This window comes from Choloepus didactylus, chromosome 15, assembly GCF_015220235.1.
Source record: "Choloepus didactylus isolate mChoDid1 chromosome 15, mChoDid1.pri, whole genome shotgun sequence".
Taxonomy (NCBI): Eukaryota; Metazoa; Chordata; class Mammalia; order Pilosa; family Megalonychidae; genus Choloepus; species Choloepus didactylus.
Genome location: NC_051321.1, coordinates 44602526 through 44627423, shown reverse-complemented (window position 1 = coordinate 44627423; position 24898 = coordinate 44602526). Strand labels below are relative to the sequence as shown.

Here is a 24898-nt window from a genome sequence, read left to right as displayed (position 1 = left end):
TCAGCTTATCAAAAGTCAAAGACAAAAAGAGAATTCTGAAAGCAGCAAGAGAAAAGCAATCCATCACATACAAGCGAAGCTCAATAAGACCACGTGCAGCAGCTCAGGCGGCAGAAGGAGCGGCGGAGGCCAGCAGCCCAGCTTCATGAAGGCTCTCGGCGCGCTGCGGCCCGCAGCACCCAGCAAACGCCCGCTCCACTGCTAAGATGCCCAAGAGGAAGGTCAGCTTGGCCAATGGAGCGGGGAAGGAGGAGCCCAAGAGGAGGTCAGCGAGGCTGTCAGCTCCTACTCCTGCAAAAGCGAAGCAAGAAGCAAAGCCAAAAAAGGCAGCTGGAAAGGATAAGTCTTCAGACAAAACAGTGCAACCAAAAGGGAAAAGAGGAGCAAAGGAAAAACAAGCTGAAATGGCTAACCAAGAAACTAAAGATTTACCTGCAGAAAATGGAGAAAGTAAAAATGAAGAGAGTCCAGCCTCTGATGAAGCAGGAGAGACAGAAGCCAAGTCTGATTAATCTCGTATACCATGTCTTATCAGTGGTCCCTGTTTCCCCCTTCTTGTACAATCCAGAGGAATATTTTTATTAACTATTTTGTAAATGCAAGTTTTTTAGTAGCTCTAGAAGAAACATTTTTAAGAAGGAGATTGAAATCCCACCTCATCCCATTTTTTTAAGTGTAAATGCTTTTTTTTAAGAGGAGAAATCATTTGTTGGTTGTCTATTTTTTGGTACAACCAGAAAATAGTGGGATATTGAATTATGGGAGGCTTTGACTGTCTTGGTTGTCAACTTTAACATTCCATAGGGTGGGGGGTGGCAGTTTTTATACCCTGTAATACAACGCATACTAAATGATGATTTGGAGTCACAGTCTTGCATTTAATATGTCTTGAACATTTTAAATTACTTCTATTCCAATGTTTTTAGTAGAATAGTTTCTTAAAACTGCTCCCTGATCTTGGCTCTCCCTGTCAGAACTGTGTGTGCTCTGTAACATCCTTGGTTTTGGTCGTCCAGTTTTCCTAATAACTTTGTTATATGCTGTGAAAGATTGGAAATGTGAGTATTTAGTGTGTATGATATTAAATTGTGAATTAGTGGGACTTATGATGCAACAGCTTATCAACATTTGAAGATATTGGTACTTGATATCCTCTTAGAGAAAGCTTGCCTCCAAATTTTAAGCTGGAAAGTCACTGGAATAACTTTAGAAAAGAATTACAACTCTATGGCTTTTTAGATTTTCGGTACATACATTAATTGTGTACAAATTTTCATAATGTCTGTGTGCTGATCTTCAGAACAACCAATAAAATCTCAATTATGAAAGAATTTTTTGAAAAAAAAAAAGACCATGTGCAGATTTCTCAGTAGAAACCATGGAAGTAAGAAGGCAGTGGTATGATATATTTAAGATACTGAAAGAGAAAAACTGCCAACTAAGAAGTCTATATCTGGCAAAACTCTCCTTTGAAAATGAGGGAGAGTTTAAAATGTTCCCAGACAGACACTGAGAGAGTTTGTGAACAAGATACCTGCTCTAGGAAATACTAAAGGGAGAACTACAGGCAGATAGAAAAAGAAAGGAGAGAGAGGTTTGGAGAAGAGTGTAGAAATGAAGATTATCATTAAGGGTAAAGAGAGAGGAAAAAAAGTAAGATATGACATGTAAAATCCAAAAGACATAACAGTAGAAGAAAGAACTGCCTTTACATTAATAACTTTAAATGTTAATGGATTAAACTCCCCAATCAAAAGACACAGACTGGCAGAATGGTTTTAAAAACAGGACCCATCTATATACTGTCTACAAGAGACACATTTTAGAAGGAAAGACAAAAATAGGTTGAAAGTGAAAGGCTGGAAAAAGATATTTCATGCAAACAACAACCAGAGAAGAGCGGGATAGCTATACTAATATCAGATGAATTGGACTTCAAATGTAAAGCAATTAAAAGAGACAAAGAAGGACACTATATATTAATAAAAAGGACAATTCATCAAGAAGGCATAACACATAAATATTTATGCACTAAGCCAGAGTGCCCCAAAACACATGAGGCAAACATGGACAACACTGAAGGGAGAAGTGGACACCTCTACATTAATAGCTGCAGACTTCAGTACAGCACTTTCATCAATAGATAGAACATCTAGACAGAGGATCAATAAGGAAACAGAGATTTTGAATAGTATGATAAATGAACTAGACTTAACAGACACTTGCAAAACATTGTATCCCAAAACAGCAGGATACAAATTTTTCTCAAGTGTTCATCAATCATTCTCAAGAATAGAAATATGTTGGGTCACAAAGCAAGTCTCAACAAATTTTAAAAGATCAAAATTATATAAAACACTTTCTTGGATCATAATGGAATGAAGTTGGAAATCAATACCAGGTGGAAGGTTGGAAAATGCACAACTATATGGAGGCTAAACAATACATTCTTAAACAACCAGTGGGTCAAGGAAGAAATCACAAGAAAAATCTGTAAATATCAAGACAATGAAAATGAGAACACAACTTATCAAAACTTATGGGATGCAGCAAAGGCTGTACTAAGAGGGAAATTTATAGCCCTAAATGCTTACATTAACAAAGAAGAAAAAACAAAAATAGAGGACTTAACTGCTCACCTGGAAGAACTAGAGGAAGAACAGCAACCTAACCCCAATGCAAACAGAAGAAAAGAAATAACAAAGATTAGATCAGAAATAAATGAAATTGAGAACATGAAAACAATAGAGAGAATCAACAAAACCAGAAGTTGGTTCTTTGAGGAAATCAATAAAATTGTTGGACCTTTAGCTAGGCTGACAAAGAAAAAAAGAGAGAGGATGCAAATAAATAAAATCAGAAACAGGAGGGGTGGACATAATTACTGAGGCTGAACAGATAAAGGAGATAATGAGAGGAGAACTATATGCTAACAAACTAGACAACTTAGATGAAATGGACAACTTCCTAGCAAAGCATGAGCAAACAACATCAACTCCAGAAGAAACAGAAGACCCCAACAAACCAACCACAAGTAAAGAGAACAAATCATGCATCATAAAACTCCCAAAAAAGAAAAGTCCAGGATCAGATGGCTTCACATGTGAAATCTACCAAGAATTCAGGAAAGAATTAGTACCAATCCTGCTCAAACTCTTGAAAAAAATTGAATAGGAAGAAAAGCTACCTAACTCAATCTATGAAGCCAATATCACGCTAATACCAAAGCCAGACAGATACTACAAGAAAAGAAAATTACAGACCAATCTCTTTATTTTTTTTTACATTTTATTTTGAAATAAATTCAGAGTTATGGGAACAGTTGCAAAAACAATACAAACCCCATACACAGAACTCCAGCATTCCCTGACCCCCCTGATACCCGAATCCACTAACTTTAACATGTTGTCACACCGCTATTTCTTTCCCTCCCTCCCTCCCTCCCTCTCTCCCTATCTATCATCCATCATCTATTGCTCTGTCTTCTGAACATATGAGAGCTAGCTGCACACATCCTTGAACAAACACTATAATTCACATATACAATTCCCAGGAACAAGAACATTCTTTTATGCAATCCCATTAAACACAGCCAAGAAGTATAAAGAGATACAAAGCTTACATTCTATATTTCCTTTTCCTTATGTCTCAACTGTGTCCCTTTGAACCTCCTGTCCCCCATCCTCAGATCCCATCCAGGGTCATCCTTGGCATTCAATTGTCATCTATTTAGACTTTTTTTTTTTCCTCAATTGTGGAAACATATATACAGCCTAAATCTTTCCATTCCACTCCCTCCCTAACATTCCATTAGTGGGATTAATCACATTCAGAATGTTGTAATGTGATGACCTTCCCACCATCCATTACTAGAAATTTTTTCAAACAGCAACCCTACACTCATTTCTTAACTCCCCATTGCCCCTTCCCCCATTTCTCTTAACCCATACTCTACTTTTCATCTCTATGGTCATATTCTCTGGTAATTTCTTTGTTTACTGTGGGGCTTAAATTAACCTCTTAAATTCATAACAATCTTGTTTTTCTTTGATACCAACTTAATTTCAATAGGACACATAAATTATGTACCTACACTCCTCCATTCCCCCACCTTTATATAGTTCTTGTCAAAAATTACATATTTTACATTGAGTTCAAAACCACTGATTTGTCATTAGAGTTTGTGTATTTTATATCATGTAGGAAGTAAATAGTGGAATTACAAGTCAAAAATTATTGACTTCTATTTGTATTCCATTGTGGCCAGAGATTGTGCTTTGAATATGTTCAATTGTTTTTTGTTTTTTGTTTTTTAATTTATTGAGGCTTGTTTTATGTCCCAGCATATGGTCCATTCTGGAGAAAGATCCATGATCACCAGAGAAAAATGAGTGACCTTGTGATTTGGGATGTAAGGTTCTATATATGTCTGTTAAAATTCTCTATATCTCTTTCTCCTTTCTTTGTTTCTCTGTCAGTAAGGCTCTCTTTAGTATCTGAAGTAGGGCAGGTCTTTTATTGGCAAACTCTCTCAGCATTTGTTTGCCTGTGAAAAATTTAAGCTCTCCCTCAAAATTTGGAGGAGAGTTTTGCTGGATAAAGTATTCTTGGTTGGAAATTTTTCTCTCTCAGAATTTTAAATATGTCATGCCACTGCCTCCTCGCCTCCATGGCGAGAAGTCACAACTTAGTCTTATGTTGTTTCCTTTGTATGTGGTGAATTGCTTTTCTCTTGCTGCTTTCAGAACTTGCTCCTTCTCTTCAGTATTTGACAGTCTGATCAGGATATGTCTTGGAGTGGGTTTATTTGGTTATATTCTATTTGGAGTTCGCTGGGCATTTATGCTTTGTGTATTTATATTATGTAGAAGGTTTGGGAAGTTTTTCCCAACAATTTCTTTGAATACTCTTTCCAGACCTTTACCCTTCTCTTCCCCTTCTGGGACACCAATGAGTCTTAAATTTGGACGTTTTATTTTATCTATCGTATCCCTGAGATCCTTTTTGATTTTTTTTTATTTTTTTCTCCATTCTTTCTTTTGTTCTTTCATTTTCTGTTCTGTGGACCTCTAGGACACTGAGTCGTTGTTCAGTTTCCTCTAATCTTGTATTATGAGTATCCAGAGTCTTTTTAATTTGGCCAACAGTTTCTTTTATTTCCATAAGATTTCTATTTTTTTATTTACTCTTGCAATGTATTCTTTATGCTCTTCTAGGGTCTTCTTTATGACCCTTTTATCCTGTTCCATGGTCTTCCTCATGTCTTTTATATCCTGTGCCATATTTTCATTCCTCGATTGTAATTGTTTGATTAATTGTCCCAAGTACTGTGTCTCTTCTGATATTTTGATTTGGGTGTTTGGGATCGGGTTCTCCACATTGTCTGGTTTTATCATATGCATTAAGATTTTCTGTTGTTTTTGGCCTCTTGGCATTTGCTATGCTTGATAGGGTTCTTTCAAGTTGTAAAAAAAAAATACCAATCTAATTTTTCAGAAATACAGGTTGGTGGCATACACTTTCTACAATTAACCAGCAGATGGCGTCTGTGAGTCCCCTATACCCCTCAAGTCAGTTCTCCCCAACTCTGTCTCTGTGGTGTGTGGGGAAATGATTTTTGTGGGGTTCTATTGGTGAACTCAGTTTGGGTTTGTTGTTGGAGCTGTCCGCCCTGAACGTGGTGCATGTGTCTGGGTGGTCAGGGAGGCAGGGCCACTTTAATACTCAAACCTCCCAGGTGTTCCCAGAGATTCAAGGCTGTTGCAAGAGTCTAAGCCTTCATCTCAGTTTTGCCCCAGATTTTCTCTGTCGCTGACCCACAAACCACCGGCATTGACATAGCATCCCTGGGCTTTCCCTGTGGGCCCCCCTTCTCAGCTGTGATCTTCTAGGACCTCTGCTGAGGGAACGCTGTGCTACATCACTAGTGCACATTGTCCCTCAAGGGAAGCCCCGGGCCGCCAGGCTGTGCAGGGGCGCTCTCTGCCTGATGCAAATATTAGCCTATAATTCTTGACTGGTGTAAGTTCTGAATGAAAGGCAGGTAGTAGAGCTGGGCCCCACCCCTTTCCTCTTAGAGAAGACAGATGCCTTAGGAGAGGTCATTAATATTTCAATGGTCTCTCTCTGCCTGTGCCACACCTCTGTCTGGGTCACAGAACTGGGAACTGAAAATGGCTGAGGCTTTCTCCACTGAGCCGAAAAAGGAACAGAGCTAGTCCGAGACAACCCTCTAGCTCTCCAAGGTCAGTCATCACCCAAAGCCTCTGTCTACTTGTTGGGGATTTGTACCTCGTAGTGAGCAGTTCACACTCACTAATTAAAACCCCAACTGGAGTTCAGCTGAGCTATATTCGCTTGCTGGGAGAAAGCTTCTCTCTGGCACCACGAGGCTTTGTAGCTCGGGATGTGGGGGAGGGGGCTCCCGATTTGGATCCGCAGCTATTACTTACAGATTTTATGCTGTGATCTTGGGCAATCCTCCCAATTCAGGTTAGTGTATAATGAGTGGACGGTCACGTTTGTCCCCCTGCAGTTATTCTGGATTATTTACTAGTTGTTTCTGGTTTTTTTTCAGTTGTTCCAGGGGGACTACTTAGCTTCCACTCCTCTCTATGCCACCATCTTGGATCCTCCCCCAATAATCCAGACCAATCTCTTTAATGAATATAGATGCAAAAATAATCAACAAAATACTTGCAAATAGAATCCAGCAGTACATTAAAAGAATTATACACCATGACCAAGCAAATTTTATTCCAGTTATGCAAGGGTGGCTCAACACAAGAAAATCAATTAATGTAATACAACATATCAATAAATCAAAGGGGGGAACCGCACAATCATCTCAATTGATGCAGAAAAGATATTTGACAAAATTCAACATCCTTCATTGATGAAAGCACTTCAAAGGAAAGGAATAGAAGGAAACTTCCTCAACATGATAAAGGGACTATATGAAAAACCATAGCTAACATCATACTCAATGGGAAAGACTGAAAGCTTTCACTCTAAGACCAGGAACAAGACAAGAATGCCCACTGTCACCACTGTTCTTCAATGCTAGAGCAATTAGGCAAGAAAAAGGAATAAAAGGCATCTAAATTGGAAAGGAAGAAATAAAACTTTCACTGTTTGCAGTTGACATGATCCTATATGTAGAAAATGCCAAAAAGTCTACAGCAAAGCTACTATAGCTAATAAATTAGTAGAGCAAAGTGGCAGGATACAAGATCAACACGCAAAAATTAGTAGTGCTTCTATACACTAGTAAGGAGCAATCTGGGAAGGAAATCAAGAAAAAAATTCCTTTTACAATAGCAACCAAAAGAATCAAATATTTAGGAATAAATTTAACCAAGGACATAAAAGACTGATACACAGAAAACTGCAAAAGAATTGCTAAAAGAAATAAAGGAAGACCTAAATAAGTGGAAAGACATACTTGTGTTCATGGATTGGAAGACTAAATATAGTTAAGATATCAATTCTATCCAAATTGATTTATAGATTCAATGCAGTCCCAATTAAAATCTCAACAACTTACTTTGCAGAAATAGAGAAACCAATAACCAAATTTATTTGGAAGGGCAGGGTGCCCTGAATAGCTAAAAATATCTTGAGAAAGAAAAATGAAGTTGGAGGTCTCACATTACCTGACTTCAAAGCATATTAAAAAGGCACAGAGGTCAAAACAGCATTCTACTAGCATAAAGGTAGGTATACTGACCAACAGAATCAACTTAAGTGTTCAGAAACAGACCCTCTCATCTATGGACAATTGATCTTTGATAAGGCAGTCAAAGTCAACTCAACTGGAACAGAGCAGCCTCTTCAACAAATGGTGCTTGGAGAATTGGATATTCATATTCAGAAGAGTGAAAGAGAACCCCTATCCCACACCTTATACAAAAATTAATTCAAAGTGGATCAAAGACCTAAACATTAGAGATAAGTCCATAAAACTTTTGGAAGAAAATATAGGGAAATATCTTAAGGATCTTGTGATAGGAGGTGGTTTCCCAGACCTTACACCCAAAGCGTGAGCAAAGAAAGAAGAAACGTAAATGGGATCTCCTCAAAATTGAGTACTTTTGTGTATGAAAGGACTTTGTCAGGAAGGTAAAAAGGCAGCCTATCCAAAAGGAGACAATATTTGGAAACCACATATTAGATAAGGGTTTAATATTCAGAATATATAAAGAGATCCTACAACTCAACAACAAAAAGTCAAACAACCCAATTTAAAAATGGGCAAAAGACATGGAAAGACACTTTTCCAAAGAGGAAATAAAAATGGCTCAAAAACATATGAAAAGATACTCATCTTCACTAGCTATTGGGGAAATGCTAATCAAAACCACAATGAGAAATCATCTCACACCTACTAGAATGGCCATTATAAAGCAAAACAAAACAAAAAAACAGAAAACTACAAGTGTTGGAGAAAGAGGCACACTGATTCACTGTTGGTAGGAATGTAGAATGGTGCAACAGCTCTGGAAGGCATTTTGGTGGTTCTTCTAAGGTAAGTATAGAATTGCAGTATGACCCAGCAATCCCATAACTAGGTATACACTCAGATAAAATGAAGGCTAGGACATGAACAGACATTTGTACAATGGTTATAGCAGCATTAACTACAATTGCCAAGTGATGGAAACCACCTAAATGTCCATCAGTGGACGAGTGGATAAACAAACTATGGTATATACATACAATGGAATATTATGTAGCTGTAAGACAGAATAAAGTCATGGTGCATGCAACAACGTGGATGAGCCTTGAGGACATTACGTTGAGCAAAATTAGCCAGAAACAAAAGGACAAATACTGATTGTCTCACTAATATGAACTAACCATAATGAGCAAACTCAGAGTTAAAGAACACAGTTATCAGGAGGTAGAAAAAGGATTGAGATTGGGCATTTGATGCTGAAGGAGTACAGAATGTTCAACAGGATTGATGTAAAGATCCAGAAATGGATAGCACAATACTATTTGATGGTAGCACAATACTGTAAGTATAATGAATAAAGCTGAGTGTGAGTATGGTTGAAAGAGAAAGGCTAGGGGCATATCTGACACCTGAAGGAAAGATAGAGGATGAAAACTGGGACTGTAAAACTTAGCAAAACCTAGAGTGGACAATGATGGTGATTAAAGGTAGAAATATAAGAAAGTTTTTACATGAGGGAGAACAAGGGAATGTCAACATTGCAAGGTGTTGATAATGGGATGGTATATGGGAAAAATACCGTCAATGAAAACTAGGCTCTATAGCTAACAGTAACATTGTAATGTCCTTCCACTAATTGTAACAAAGGCAACATACCAAAGCTAAATGTCAATAGAGAGGTATATAAGGGCGGGGTATAGGATTCTTGTTGTTGTGTTGCTTCTCCTTTTTTATTTTTGTTATTCTTTATTCTTTTATTTTTTTTCCTCTTCTTCTTTCTTTGTGGAAGAAATGGAAATGTTTTCATATAGATTGTGGTGGTGAATGCATAACTATGTGATTATACCAGGAGCTATTGATTGTTCACTTAGGATGAACTGTATGGCGTGTGATTAAAATTGTTCAAAAGATAAACAGAAAGATACAAGTGCTGGAGAAGATGTGGAGAGAGAGAGATACCTATTCAAAGTTGGTAGGGAAGTAAAACAGTGCAGCCCCTCTGGAATATAATGTGGTGGTTCCACAGGAGGCTAAGTACAGGGTTGCTATAAGATCCTGCAACCCCGTTATTTGGTATATACTTGGAAGAACTGAAAGCAGGGACACGAACAGGCATTTTCACATTGGTGTTTATGGCGGCAGTTTTCACAATTTGCAATGGATGGAGGAGGCCAAAGGGTACACCAATGAGTGAACAGAAGGGCAAACTGTGGTGTATATATACAACGGAATACTGAACAGCTTTAAGAAGGAATGAAGTTGTGAGGCATGCAACTAGGTGAATGAACCTTGAGGACATTATGTTGAGTGAAATAAGCCAGAAACTAAAGGACAGATATTGTAAGGGCTCACTAATATAAAATAGCTATGATGAGCAAATGCTGAGAATTGAATTTGAGAGCATAGGTGATCAGGGGATAGAAAGTGGACAGAGATTGGGCAACTGATGATGCAGGAGTACAGAATGTTCAATAAGGCTCATTGTAAAGGTTCCTAGATTGTAAGCTCTTACAGCAGTAGCATCTATTCCTGAGTTTTAACTTTTATTTAAGAGATGTTTATTTGGTACAAAATCTATATTCTCTGTAGCATACTGTCTAATTTAACCTGTAAGTTCAGTTTATTTAGACAACATAATTACATGGAACCTAGGATAGGGAATGAGATCTTGTTATTCTGTACAGGTTAATGTAATACTCCGATATATTCCAGAGTATTTGGGGCAGAAAATAAAAAGTATTTGCAAAGTCCCCTTGAGGGAATATTCCTGATATTCTCACAAGCATTAAGGACTCCCAATTTAATAAGTCAAGTCCTTGACCTTGGGGCTTGCCCTTATGAAACTTATTCTCGCAAAGGAGAAGCTAAGCCTACTTATAATAATGCCTAAGAATCACCCCCCAGAGAACATCTTTTGTTGCTCAGATGTGGCGTCTGTCTCTCAACCAACTCTGCCAATAAACTCACTACCCTCCCACTATGTGGGACATGACTCCCAGGAGTATAAGTCTCTCAGGCAACGAGGGACAGGACTCCCAGGGATGAGCCTGGTCCTGGCATCGTAGGATTGAGAATGCCTTCTTGACCAAAAGGGGGAAAAGAAATGAAACAAAGTTTCAATGGCTAGGAGATTTCAAATAGAGTCAAAAAGTCATTCTGGAAGTTATTCTTACGCATTATATAGTTATTCCTTTTTAGTTTCTAGTGTATTATATAGCTAGAAGGAAATACCTGAATCTGTTGAACTATAATCCAGTAGACTTGATTCTTGATGATGATTGTTTAATTATGTAGCTTTTATCATGTGACCATGTGATTGTGAAAACCTTGTGATTGACACTCCCTTCATCCAGTGTATGGGCAGATGAGTAATAAAATAAAGACCAAAAATAAAAGACATATAAAAGGGTGGGAGAACCCCCTTTATTTAGTGTATGGATGAGTAGAAAAATGGGGATAAAAACTGAAGGACAAATGGGGTGGGATGGGGGATGATTTGGGTGTTCTTTTTCACTTTTATTTTTTATTCTTGTTCTGGTTCTTTCTGATGTAAGGAAAATGTTCAGAGATAGATTGTGGTGATGAACGCATAACTATGTTATCATACTGTGGACAGTGGGTTGTATACCATGGATGATTGTATGGTGTGCGAATGTATTTCAATAAAACTGAATTTAATAAAAAAAAACTGAATTTAATAAAAAAGATGTATTGTGGTAACATAAAACTCTAAATTATCAATAAAACCACTTACAAATGTAAAAAAAAAAAAAGGGTGGGAGGAGGAGGGATATGGGATGTTTTGGGTGTTCTTTTTTATTTTTATTTTTTTTCTTTATTTTGGAGTAATGAAAATGTAAAATTGATTGTGGCAATGAATGCACAACTATACGATGAAACTGTGGGCCACTGATTGTATACTTTGGATGGATTATATTGTATGTGAATACATCTCAATAAAATTGCATTTTTAAAAAAAGTTTAAAAAAGTCAATGATGAAAATATATATATGCACATCTGGCTGGAGAATCATCAGCCTCAAAGAACCAGACATCTGATTTCACAAGAGCTCATTAGCAACTAAAAACTGCTTTTTCAAACTCCAAAAGTCTATTTCCATCTAGAAATGGGCTCTTTTCATGTTGTCTCCCTTTTTCCCAGGGGCTCCAATTGGCAAAAATCAGAACAAAAATCATTAGTTACCAAGACTTGTTCTTTGCCAATACCCAAAAAATTTAAGTTCCAATCCTCTCACAGGCCATAAAAAAACAAGGAAATTTTTTCCCACTACACTTTTTTTTTTCTTTTATTTTGGCAGCTTTCTCTGATGGAGATGATCCTTCTAGCTTTGTGAAATTATAAACATAACATTTTATATCAACTTTTATCATACATGCAGATGCAGTAGCCACAAAATACAAAGCCAGGATGGCTTTCTTCTTCCTTGCAAGATTCCTCAAACCCTTAACAGTAAATTCAGCACTTACAGGGTTAACATTACAGCTGTCAGGGAGAAGTGGCTGGAAGGCAGGAGGATGATATTGAAAAAATGATGGGATTGGGTTTGTTGCTTTTTTTCCTTTTTTCCTCCCTCAGGTTTATCTAAAGCTTGGAACTGATTTAACCTCTCCCTCTGCCATTTGGAAGAGAACAAAGCAGGTTTTTAGCATGTTTGACTCATCCAAAGCTTGCCTGCTGGAATATTTCAGTCCTTTTCTCTCCCACCTAGAGGGGAGAACAAAAACCAAAGATACGACCCCAGATAAGCTGTTTTTTCTCTTCATTAGTCAGCATGACCCAAAGCAGCCAGGGAATCTGGGGAGCCACCTCTCCTGGGTTGGAGCCATCATTTTCAAATTCCAGAATTAATTTTTACCTCTTATCAACAGGCAGCAGCTCAACAATCTATTTGCCCCAGTCAGTCCTTTTTTTGCCAGTCCCTTGTCAGTTGTTCACTTGTTATGTTAATTTAACTATTTACTATTACTACTAATAATAGCAATTTAACTCTGTAAATTTAACTACTTACAACACTACTGTAAACTATAACCTAATGCTTACCCCAACTTTTCAAAGAACCTCTTAGAGTTATGTTAATTTTATAAACTGTTTACCCCAGCTCTTGTCAGTCTTCAGGCCCAGGCTTACACACCGCCAATTAACCATAACCAATCAAACAATATCTGTCAATGTCAATGTCTCTACCGCCCTTTGTCTAACCCCGTAAAAACCCAAACCTTTAGGACTCAAACAGATGGGGGGCCTTTTTGCCTCCCATTTTCCTATACAGCATGCTCTATAATAAAACCTTTTTTCTCTTTGAAATCCCAGTGTCAAAGATTGGCTAATATGCACATTGGGCAGAGAATCCAGTTCCCAGATCAGAACACAGTCTGAATTAAATCTCTCTACTTTTTATCATGTACATACTAACTCTATGTGACAGAATGGTATTTGGGTATTTGGGAAATTCTCCTGTCATACTTCTTAATATCAAGGTATTCAATATCTGCAGATTATATTGCCACTGTTTAAACACAGAGGAAAGACATTCGATTAAAATGAAAATATTAACTGATTCACTAAAAATTAACACCATAATTTTGTTCAAAACATGGAATGTTTTAATTTTGTTTACTGTTTCTGAAGACAAAGAGGTTTAGGGTTATTTGTGTGATCTTTTTATAAGAGTAAAAGAAGAGGCTCATGTTTGGCAGGAGCTGGTATATGTCGGGTAAGTCATACCAGCAAGTAAAGGGCCCGAGGGCTGGACAGTGCTCTTAAACAGGGATGAGAATCAGTGGGCCATCAGTAGGACTGAAGTTTCTTATGCATGAGGGTAGTTTAGCTAATCTTGACTAGGAAACAAAGAATTTTGAAAAATGTACAGGGATGAACCTAAGATGGCGGCTAGGTGAGACAGGGCAAAAAAACACCTCCGTGAAAAATACTAGATAAAAACCAGAAGGTGACCCAGAATACAGGTTTCAGCAATGCACCAGCTGGACAAGGTCTGCTAGAACCACAGGGGCCGTATACTTGGTGAAATCGGGAGTCTGCATTCTGAAACGAGTGAGTAAACCGGCTGAAAGACCCAAGACCGTGGCCGTGCTGCGGTGTGGGGAAGCCAGGGGTTGGCGTTTGGAGACGGACTGGTTCTTTTTTTTAAAAAAAAAGGGAAAAACCCAGGAGCGGCTGCAGTTGCAACAGTGGGAACACAGCAGGAGCGGGCTGAGCTGGCCTCTCAGTGTCTGGCATGGAGGATAGCCCGCTGCAGATTCCCTCAGGGCCAGGGGAGTGGAGGGGAGAGCCAGACAGAGAAAGAAACCCCACTGCTTGTAGCTGGCCCCCCAGAGGGCTGGAGATACTCCTGCCCGGGGCTGTGCCCACAGCCCAGAGCTGAGCCAGTTGTCCCGGAGCTGGGAAGGAGGAACTGTGCGAAGAGAGGGGAGGGGTTGAGATGCCCCATTCAGCCATCTTTGCATCAGGCTGGGAGCGCCCCTGCATGGCCCGGAGGCCCGGGAATTCCCTTGAGGGATGGCACACACTGGTGACGTAGCACAGCATTCCCTTGGCAGAGGTCCTGGAAGATCACAGCTGAGAAGGGGAGCCTGCTCGGAAAACCCAGGGATGCTACATCAATGCCGGTGGTTTGTGGGTCAGCGACAGAGAGGGTCTGGGGCGGAACTGAAATGAAGGCTTAGACTCTTGCAGCAGCCTTGAATCTCAGGGAACACCTGGGGGGTTTGAATATTAAACCTGCCCTGCCTCCCTAGCCACCAGGACACATGCCTCACATTCAGGGTGGACGGCTCCAGCAACACACCCAAACTGAGTTCACCAACTGAACCCCACAAGAATCATTTCCCCACACACCACAAGGATGAAGTTGAGGAGAACTGACTTGAGGGGTATAGGTGACTCGCAGATGCCATCTGCTGGTTAGTTAGAGAAAGTGTATGCCACCAACTTGCATTTCTGAAAAATTAGATTGGTATTTATTTTTACAACTTGAAAGAACCCTATCAAGCATAGCAAATGCCAAGAGGCCAAAAACAACAGAAAATCTTAATACATATGATAAAACCAGACAATATGGAGAACCCAATTCCAAACACCCAAATCAAAATATCAAAAGAGACACAGTACTTGGCACAATTAATCAAAAAACTACAATTGAGGAACATAAACATGGCAAAGGATATAAAGGACATGAAGAAGACCATGGCACAGGATATAAGGGACATAAAGAAGACCCTAGAAGAGCATAAAGAATACATTGCAAGACTAAATAAAAAAATAGAAGATCTTATGGAAATAAAAGAAACTGTTGGCCAAATTAAAAAGACTCTGGATACTCATAATACAAGATTAGAGGAAGTTGAACAATGACTCAGTGTCCTAGAAGTCCACAGGACAGAAAATGAAAGAACAAAAGAAAGAATGGAGAAAAAATTTTAAAAAATCAAAAAGGATCTCAGGGATATGATAGATAAAATAAAACATCCAAATTTAAGACTCATTGGTGTCCCAGAAGGGGAAGAGAAGGGTAAAGTTCTAGAAAGAGAATTCAAAGAAATTGTTGGGGAAAACTTCCCAAACCTTCTACACAATATAAATACACAAAGCATAAATGCCCAGCGAACCCCAAATAGAATAAATCCAAATAAACCCACTCTGAGACATATTCTGATCAGACTCTCAAATACTGAGGAGAAGGAGCAAGTTCTGAAAGCAGCAAGAGAAAAGCAATTCACCACATACAAAGGAAACAACATAAAACTAAGTTGTGACTACTCAGTGGCCACCCTGGAGGCGAGAAGGCAGTGGCATAACATATTTAAAATTCTGAGAGAGAAAAATTTCCAACCAAGAATACTTGATCCAGTAAAACTCTCCTTCAAATTTGAGGGAGAACTTAAATTTTTCACAGACAAACAAATGCTGAGAGAGTTTGCCAATAAAAGACCTGCCCTACTTCAGATACTAAAGGAAGCCCTACCGACAGAGAAACAAAGAAAGGAGAAAGAGATATAGAGAATTTTAACAGACATATATAGAACCTTACATCCCAAATCACCAGGACACTCATCTTTCTCTAGTGATCATGGATCTTTCCCCAGAATGGACCATATGCTGGGACATAAAACAACCCTCAATAAATTAAAAAAAAAAAAAAAAAAAAAACAATTGAACATATTCAAAGCACAATCTCTGGCCACAATGGAATACAAATAGAAGTCAATAATTTTTGACTTGTAACTCCACTATTTACTTCCTACATGATATAAAATACACAAACTCTAATGACAAATCAGTGGTTTTGAACTCAATGTAAAATATGTAATTTTTGACAAGAACTATATAAAGGTGGGGGAATGGAGGAGATTAGGAACATAGTTTATGTGTCCTATTGAAATTAAGTTGGTATCAAAGAAAAACAAGATTGTTATAGATTTAAGAGGTTAATTTTAAGCCCCACGGTAAACACAAAGAAATTATCAGAGAATATGACCATAGAGATGAAAAGTAGAGTATAGGTTAAGAGAAATGGAGGAAGGGGCAATGGGGAGTTAAGAAATGAGTGTAGGGTTGCTGTCTGAGGTGAAGAGAAATTTCTAGTAATGGATGGTGGGAACGTCATCACATTACAACATTCTAAGTGTGATTAATCCCACTAATGGAATGCTAGGGAGGGGGTGGAATGGGAAGATTTAGGCTGTATATATGTTTCCACAATTGAAAAAAAAAAAAAAAAAAAAGACAGTCTAAATAGATGACAATTGAATGCCAAGGATGACCCTGGATGGGATCTGAGGATGGAGGAGAGGAGGCTCAAAGGGACACAGTTGAGACATAAGAAAAAAAAAAAAAAAAGGAAATATAGAATGTAAGCTTTGTATCAGTGTTGAATCTCTTGTACTTCTTAGCTGTGTTTAATGGGATTGCATAAAAGAATGTTCTTGTTCATGCGAATTGTATATGTGAATTATAGTGTTTGTTCAAGGATGTGTGCAGCTTGCTCTCATATGTTCAGAAGACAGAGCAATAGATGATGGATGATAGATAGGGAGGGAGGCAGGGAGGGAAAGAAATAGCAGTGTGACAGCATGTTAAAGTTGGTGGAGTGGGGTTATCAGGGGAGGGGGGTCAGGGTATGCTGGAGTTCTGTGTATGGGGTTTGTATTGTTTTTGCAAGTTTTCCTAAAACTTTGAATTTATTTCAAAATAAAATTTAAAAAAATTTACAAAGGCAGTTTCATATTTTATGAAAGAGCACTAGACATGTCAGTGTGCATTCTGTCTTCTGTGCATTGGGAGGAGGGTGGAGGCATCATCTATACCCCTGGTGGGGAGAAAAAGCCACAGGGTCATGCAGTTCCCAAAGCAGAGTCTCTCAGAGTAGTGGCTGCAAACATGATTCCACATTCACATTCCAGGTTACATATTCACAAAACTGTGAACTCTAAAGGAACATGAAAATTTTCCTAACCGTTTTTGTTATGGTGGTAAGAAAACTAAGGTCCAGAGGGGTAGAAGGAAGCACAGCCTATCCACACAAGCTGCCTGCCCCTAGGTCCAGTCCTCACCCCACCAGGCTGCATGTTCTAAGGTTCTAAATTCCAGTCCTCCAAGAGGCCGCCTTGACCCCACAGGAAGGTAGCATGAAAAAGCTGCTACTCTCACAACTTGCCTCTGTCTCCATATCGAACAAAAACATCCCTCAGTTTCAGTTTCATTTCCTTCAAACTGACATTTCCTTGCTAGAATAAGTTTCATTTCCTAGTTTCAATATTTACAAATCAGCCTCACATGGAGAAGCAACATCACCAAGCAATATATAGCAACTCCCCTGCCCAGGAAGCCACCAAAGAAACAGGACAAACCTCAGAGGAATCTCTCAGCTGGAACCAAGAACTGCTCAACACAGCAATCATGAGGTAAAACTCTGAGCTCTTCTGGACTCTTTTTCTAGAACATTTTTAAATTCTGGTATTTTTCTGGAATGCAAATTTCCAGGCAGACCCCCTACTAAGAAAGGCAAGCTTTCTAACTCTTCTACTCGCGTTTCTTATTAATTTAACAGGCATAGCTCTAAACAGAAAACAGAGCTGCCTTAACAGCCAAAGCAATTTTATTTGTGTCTTAATTCTGACCCTGTGAACAATGGAGAAGCTCACAGAATTGCAAACCAGACAAATCCAACCTGGGGTATGAAAGGAGCTGGGCAAGAGGAGACAACGGGGGTTGGGGGGAGTGAGTTTAAATCTAATCAGGTCAAGTTGGATCACTTACAGGTAGGTAATAGAAGAAAACAATTTTAAAGACAACTATATTTGATTTTTTATTTGGACATATGAAAAGCTTGGGGTTTTATTGTGTTGCTAACCATTAAAATAAGATTTATATTTTCATTAGATGCTGGGAAATGTGAAACCTAATTATGATCAAGATACAGTTAATCCAAAGGGTGTACATTCTTCTCTTTCCTGCTTTGTTTTGGGCTGGTGAGTTGCAGGAAATATTACTCCCTCAAACGTATGCTGGCTGCTAGCATTTTTCCATCTGCGATAGGGAGAATTAAGAGAAAAGAGGGCCCCATTTCCAGGAAGCTTTTTCTCTCAAACACCCGTAACTGCCATGGGGAGGGTTGTAGGGATGACAGAAGATGGAGACAGTTTCTTAGCTTCTCCAAAAGATGAAAAGCAGAGGACCTGGCTGCCTCAGCCACAGTCCCAAGGAATCTCATCAAATGCCCTGCATGGCAGTATTTAGGGGATGGGATACTGGTGAGTGAGATTTACTGGGTTTCTGGTCATGAATCATGTTAGCAATAGCTCTATGTGTGGGGCTGACCAGACAGCCAGGCCCTACCCAGAGTCATGGTGGCCAGCCTGCCCAAGAGGCTTTTCAGTGGCCTGTGTCTGGGTGTGTCCAGGCCCCACAACCCAGAGGCTACAGAGACACCAGCAAGGTTGGGTTGCTCCTCACCAGCACTGCTAAGAATTTCCAAAGGGAGAAAGTACCTGGGGAAACTCCTGGTACCTTCAGGCTGTGGGGTGTCCTTCTGTTCCCCACACTGAGGGCCTGGGTCTCTCTCTCTCTCTCACACACACACACTAAAAATGATAATGCAGTTAATCATTAGTTTCTATGTTCTGCCTGGTAATAAACTCATTCTGCCTTGGGCTGTCATTGCATCCTCTCATAGCAGTCTCACTATAATTCTATGAATAGGAACTATTATAACAATCATTATTGTCATTTTACAAATTAAGTATTTGGAAACTGGAGTTAATTGCATGAAGTCACACAGCTAAGTAAGTGGCAGAATTGGACCATCATCCACCCAAACACAGGCCACTTCCTTCCCAATCCAAAGATATATAAGAATGAACTATCTTACTGTTCTTAATTTGCTCAGTTTTGAAAACTAATAAGAATCTAGAGGATTTTAGGCCCTTAGCATCCTATTTAGAGACTAAGGGCTACTCTTCGATGATATTTAACCCCATAGTGTGCCTATGGCTCACAACCTATCTTAGTTTGTCAGAGCTGCTATCATCAGTACTGCAAACTGGTTTTGCCTTAACAGTAAGAATTTATTGGCTCACAGTTTTTAGGCTAGAAAAAGTCCAAAATCAAAATTTGGGCAAGATTGTTGTGGTGGTTTGAAGTTGTTATTTTCCCCCAGAAAAGACCATGTTCTTTTGATCCATTCCTGTGAGTGTAGACCTATTGTTAGGATGGGACCTTTTAATTGGTTATTTCAATTGAAATACGACCCGCCTCATTCAGGGTAGGTTTTTTTTTTTTTTTTTTTTTAATTTTCTGACTTTATTTAGCATACCAATAGTTTATCCTGCTAATAAATTAATATGTACAGTTATCAAAAAATATTGGGTGCTTTCCAAAGAAAATGTTTCTTTCTGGAGTATATGTAGAACCATTTCAACAGCTGTCTTCATAATTTTCAAATTCAAAAGTGTGGTAGCATCAACTTTTTGAAGAATAGAGTCTCCTTCTCTGTAATTCATGATTTAGATAATTGAGTTTATAAAGGTTTCAGATTCCATTTCAGTTCCTGCAAGCCATTAAACCTGACAATATAGAACTGATGGTTCAGAAACCATCTGAACCAATCATCTAATTGTACAGATAAGGGATCCACTGGCATTGTTAAGGATTACAAAAGCCAGTAAGGGGTAGAGCTTGGGCTACAAATCGATTCTTAGAAAGGCTCCAGAAATGTCTGTTAGGCTAAATAAGGCACACTTATCACACAGAACTCGTCATATATAAAATGCCCCTGGTTTTTCTTTGTTTAACATTGGACTGAATTCTGATGGCTCTTTTGTAGTTCACAAACATATTTAGTCATTCCAACTATTGCAGTAACATGGATCACTGATTGCCAGGGCTGTTTATGCTTCTTTTCTCTCCTGGGATGTTTCAACTCTGACGACTTTTCTTCCCATTCCTCTGTGCTCACAACAGACCAATGTCAAGGGTGTCTGTTCTTGTTTGAGATTCACCATCAGCAGAGGGAAGTAACATGGTATCAATATCTACCAAACCATCAACATTTGAGCTTAGGGCAGCTCATTTCAGTCAGTTATCATGAATCCTGCTCTGTTCATTTTAATAGTCACCGCTTCTGAGACCAGCTTTTGCAAAGCAGTTGTGGTTTACTTCAGGGGTGTCAGTAGCCCACATAGCAATGAGATTTCTCAGCACATCAAGAATATGCCATGTAACGCTTCACATGATGTACCCTGGTGATTTATTATGTCTCAGCCTAATGGCTGCATGTAGCCATGCTGCAAGCAGGCAAAAGGCTACATACTTGTTTTAATTTAAACCCCCAGTGAGTGTGTGTAGTAAATTTTATCAATCAGTAATAGAATATTCAAATTCTAGCAAGTCAGTTTTCTCTTTAAGAGCCATTTCCCAAACAACCTGCCAGATATCAGTTCATTTTTTCAACTTTATATATATGCAGGAAAGTTGCATATATAAAGGGAAATTCTGAATTTCCATATAAGTAATTCTAATTTTGTGCTACTTCTCAGCACTACAGCAAAGGAAGACTAAAGGCCTATCATTATGTATTTATTTTTCTCCAGGGCAAACATCTCAGAAAGAGTGCATATCTTTCAGGTGATGGCACATTAGATGTGTCCCCATGGGCATATTTATTCAGAAAAGACCTCCAGTTTTCAAGCTCATTTTCAGCAAACAGAAGCCACTGTAGAGGCTTCATCTTTTAGGAGTAGTGGCATGATATGGTAATCATGCTGAAAGCATTGCCTCCAGCCATCAAGACTGGACATTAACCCCCATCTGGAGTATGACTTCATTAGCCTTTTCTAAAAAGAAACAAACAAAACCCAGATATAGAAATATCATTTGCTTTGATCTTGCAAAATCATTTAAGCATCTCAATTACTAAGTTGACATGTTTGGCTCCTCTCATTCTGTCACCAATTTTGTTTCTCTTGGCTGCTTATCTTTTAATCTTATCCTTATTTTCAAGGAACATACAGAATATTGAAAAGGAAACTATATTCTTTGACCATTTACCATTTCACTTTATACTTCTTTTTCTTATTCGCTAACTTTTAGCTCTGAAGAATTTATGACCTCACTGTATTTTCTCTTTAACACCACAACAAGCACTCTATGCATGAAGCATAACAGAAATGGCATGTTAAACAGAATATGAGCATCCTAACAATGACAAGACTGAGGGAGATTAGCAAATTTTAGCTAGCAAATTTTCTTAGCAAAGTTTATGCCAAATTTCAAAGGAAGGGCTAATGTTAATAATCTTAATAACCAAGTAAAAAATACAATCCCATTTTTGTCAAGGAATACTAATAACTTTGAGGTGGATGATTCTGTTATCAGATACTGAAGTAATTAGGTTTAAGACATGAAAATAATGAAACTGAGGGAAAAAAATATGTACTGATTTGAAATTATCTTTTAAAAAAATTTGGATGGAAAATTAAGAACACTTGCAATTCAAAGTTTTGTGCATGAAATCCAGGTATGTCATGTAGTGGGTTGCTTTTTTAATTGAAGGTGAATGTAGCAGTTGTTGGAAAGAATCCACACTCTGTAAAGAACAACAAACCACAAAAAGGTTGTCCTTGTGAAGATGTCTGTAACTTTGCATTTGATTTTTCCATCTTGGCTCATTTTCAACTACTCCAGATTTGGATTTTTAAAGCCTTCTTCAGCATTTAACTAATACTTTTTTGGTAGAAGGTGCTGGTATTGTTTCTCCACATATAAACTGATCTTTGTCATAAACCACTTTTATGAGAGAGCAGCTAGGACACGTTGCCACATCTTCTCCATTCTCCAAATCATCCTTGGTGATGGCAAAGTTATCCCCACATGGGCAGGGGCAGAAATAAGTCTCCGAGGCCTTGTCACACTGGAAGTCCTCGATCTCCACCTTGTCGTGAAACACCGCCATTGTCACTGGGGTCAGCCAAAGGGCTGTCGCCCCCCACCGTCGGACACCACCTCCATAGGTCTAACTTCGGTGGTGCCTGCCAGGGCTGGGCACCGTCCCAGGGTAGGTTTTGATCCTCTTGCTGGAGTCCTTTATAAGAGGATTAAACCCATTTGGAAGCAGCACATGGTGGCAAGATGGCGGTGCAAATTTCCAAGAAGAGAAAGTTTGTCACTGATGGGGTCTTCAAAGCTGAATTGAATGAGTTTCTCATTCGGGAGCTAGCTGAAGATGGCTACTCTGGAGTTAGGGTTCACGTTACGGCAACCAGGACAGAGCTCATTATTCTGGCCACCAGGACGCAGAATGTTCTCCATGAGAAAGGCCTGCAGATCCAGGAACTGACTGTTGTGGTTCAGAAGAGGTTTGGTTTCCTTGAGGGCAGTGTAGAGTTTTATGCTGAAAAGGTGGCCACAAGAGGTCTCTATGCCATTGCCAGGCAGAGTCTCTGCTTCACAAACTCCTAGGAGGGCTTGCTGTGTGGAGGGCCAGCGATGGTGTGCTGAGTTTCATCATGGAGAGTGGGGCCAAGGGCTGCGAAGCTGTGGTATCTGGGAAACTCCAAGGACACAGGGCTAAATCCATGAAGTCCACAAATGACCTAATGATCCAGCGTTAACTAACATGTCCCTGTTAACTACTATGTTGATACTCATGTGCTGCTCAGACAGGGTGCACTGGGCATCAAAGTGAAGATCATGCTGCCCTGGGACCCCAGTGGTAAGACTGGTCCTAAGAAGCCCCTGCCTGACCATGTGAGCATCATGGAACCCAAAGATGAGATACTGCCCACTACTCCCATCTCAGAGCAGAAGGGTAGGAAGCCGGAGCTGCCTGCCATCCCCCAACCAGTCCCTAATGCATAAAAAGCTTTCTTTGGCAGCTGGATCTGGAGCCTAGATGTTGCTTTATAAAGACCTTTAATAAAACCTTTTAAAAAGGTAAATGGCCCGATTTGACTATATGTCCCGTGTTCAGACTCTGAGGATCATGTTGGAACATGGGAGCATTAGTGCTTAGGTTGCCTGGCTTAAGATATTTCTGTGCTTTCCCTACAGCCCTCTTGGTTTGCAGAGCTAACCAGAGAAATAACTGGGGCAGTAAATCTGGTGACAATGAAGTCTGATTGGTAGCACAGCAGCACCTTGATTAACTGACCTGTAGTTCAGAGTTCAGGTTTATAGGATCAGAAATGGGATATATATAATTTTTATTGTAACTCCCCATTGCACCTCCTCCCCCCGGCTGCTAGTAACCTCTAATTAACTTTCTGTCTATGAATTTGCCTGTTCTAGATATTTCATAGAAGTGGAATCACAGTATTTGTCCATTGTATCCGGCTCATTTCACACAACATGAAGTCTTCAAGGTTCTCTCCATGTTGTAGCATGTACCAGAACTTCATTTCTTTTTACAGCTGAATGGTGTTCTGTTGTATGTATGTACCACATTTTGTTTGTGCATTCATCTGTTGGTGGACACTTAAGTTGTTTCCACCTTGTTGGTATGAATAATGCCATGAATATTGGTATAACAGTAAGATATTTTTAGGATGAATTTTTCAATGAATAAAGAAATATATATTGCATGTAGAAAATAAATGCACTGGCCATTAAATTTTGGACAATACTATGCTTTAGGTATTGCACATTACATATATTCTCATGTAATCCTCAACATCTCTAAAGTGTAAAGGGAATTTGCTTGTGTCATTGAAGTATAAAAAGTATTCTTAAAAGTATAAAGAGCATTTAAATTGTAAAAAAAAAAAAAAAAAAAAAAATACAGAAGCTAAGAGGTGAAATTAAGAGAAACCCACAGAGAAGAGCACCAGAGAAGCTAACAGAGGGAGCCACCAAAGCCAGAAGCTGAAAGCAATGAAACCCATGAGAGAAGGACCAGCAGACATTGCCATGTGCCTTGCCATGTGACATAGGAGCCCCAGATGCCGACAGTCTGTTTTCAGAGTCCAGGTGTAATCCTGCCGATGCCTTGAGTTGGACATTATCACAGTCTAAGAACTGTAAATCATATGTTAATAAATCTGCAACATAAAAGCCAACTGTGCTGATTTGGATCTATTATGTCCCCCCAGAAACCCCAATCCATTTCTGGTATTTTGCATAATGGCAGCATTAGCAAACCATAACAGATTTTGGTACCAGGAAAGGGGTGCTACTGAGTTTGCAAATACCAAACATGTTGGAATGGCTTTTTAAATGAATAAGGGGAAGATTCTGGAAGAACTGTGAGGAGCTTGATACAAAAGGCCTCGACTGCTTTGAAGAGACTGTTGGTAGAAATATGGACTCAAAAGATAATACCGACGAGGCCTTAAACAGAAATGATGAATGTGTCATTGCCAAGTGGAAAAAAGGTGATCCTTGTTTTAAAGTGGCAGAGAATTTGGCAAAATTGAGTCCTGGTATTGGAAGGAAGGCAGAATTTGAAAGCAATGAGCTGGGATACTTGGCTGAAGAGATCTTCAAATTAAATATGGAAAATGCAGCTGGCTTTTCCTTGAAGCTTATAGTAAAATGTGAGAGGAAAGAGATAAGCTAAGAACTGAACCCTTAGGTACAAAGAAACCAGAAATTTTTGGTCTGGAAAACCCTGGGCTTCCAGAAAGTGACTCCTCAGAGGCTACAGCCCCATGTGAGGATTTAATGAAACCTAGAGCCAGCCAGTCATT

General features: G+C 39.1%; 3 protein-coding genes and 1 pseudogene across 5 annotated transcripts in view; 3 read left to right on the top strand and 1 right to left on the bottom strand.

Annotated features, from left to right (window-relative positions):
* Positions 1–35: 35 nt before the first annotated feature.
* Positions 36–512, top strand: LOC119510238 (non-histone chromosomal protein HMG-14-like). The gene has a single exon (XM_037804449.1). The coding sequence runs from the start codon at positions 207–209 to the stop codon at positions 510–512; it is 306 nt and encodes a 101-aa protein (XP_037660377.1). The 5' UTR covers positions 36–206.
* A 16940-nt stretch (positions 513–17452) lies between these two features.
* LOC119510231 (interferon-induced protein with tetratricopeptide repeats 1-like) overlaps positions 17453–24898 on the top strand; it is a 33589-nt gene continuing 26143 nt past the window's right edge. Inside the window, exons 1-2 of one of the 3 annotated variants that reach the window (XR_005211850.1) lie at positions 17494–17620; positions 23502–23989. Coding sequence is in view for 1 of the 3 variants with exons in the window: in XM_037804439.1 (XP_037660367.1) it covers positions 17493–17620 (128 nt within the window). In the remaining 2 variants the exon portion in view is untranslated. Of the gene's footprint in view, positions 17621–23501; positions 23990–24898 lie in introns of those variants that run through there. The other 2 variants (XM_037804439.1, XR_005211849.1) reach the window with 2 other exon arrangements.
* On the top strand, positions 17502–23989 carry LOC119510236 (annotated as a pseudogene).
* On the bottom strand, positions 21261–22991 carry LOC119510239 (DPH3 homolog). The gene has a single exon (XM_037804450.1). It carries the CDS (start codon positions 22165–22167, stop codon positions 21922–21924), a length of 246 nt encoding a protein of 81 aa, XP_037660378.1. The 5' UTR covers positions 22168–22991; the 3' UTR covers positions 21261–21921.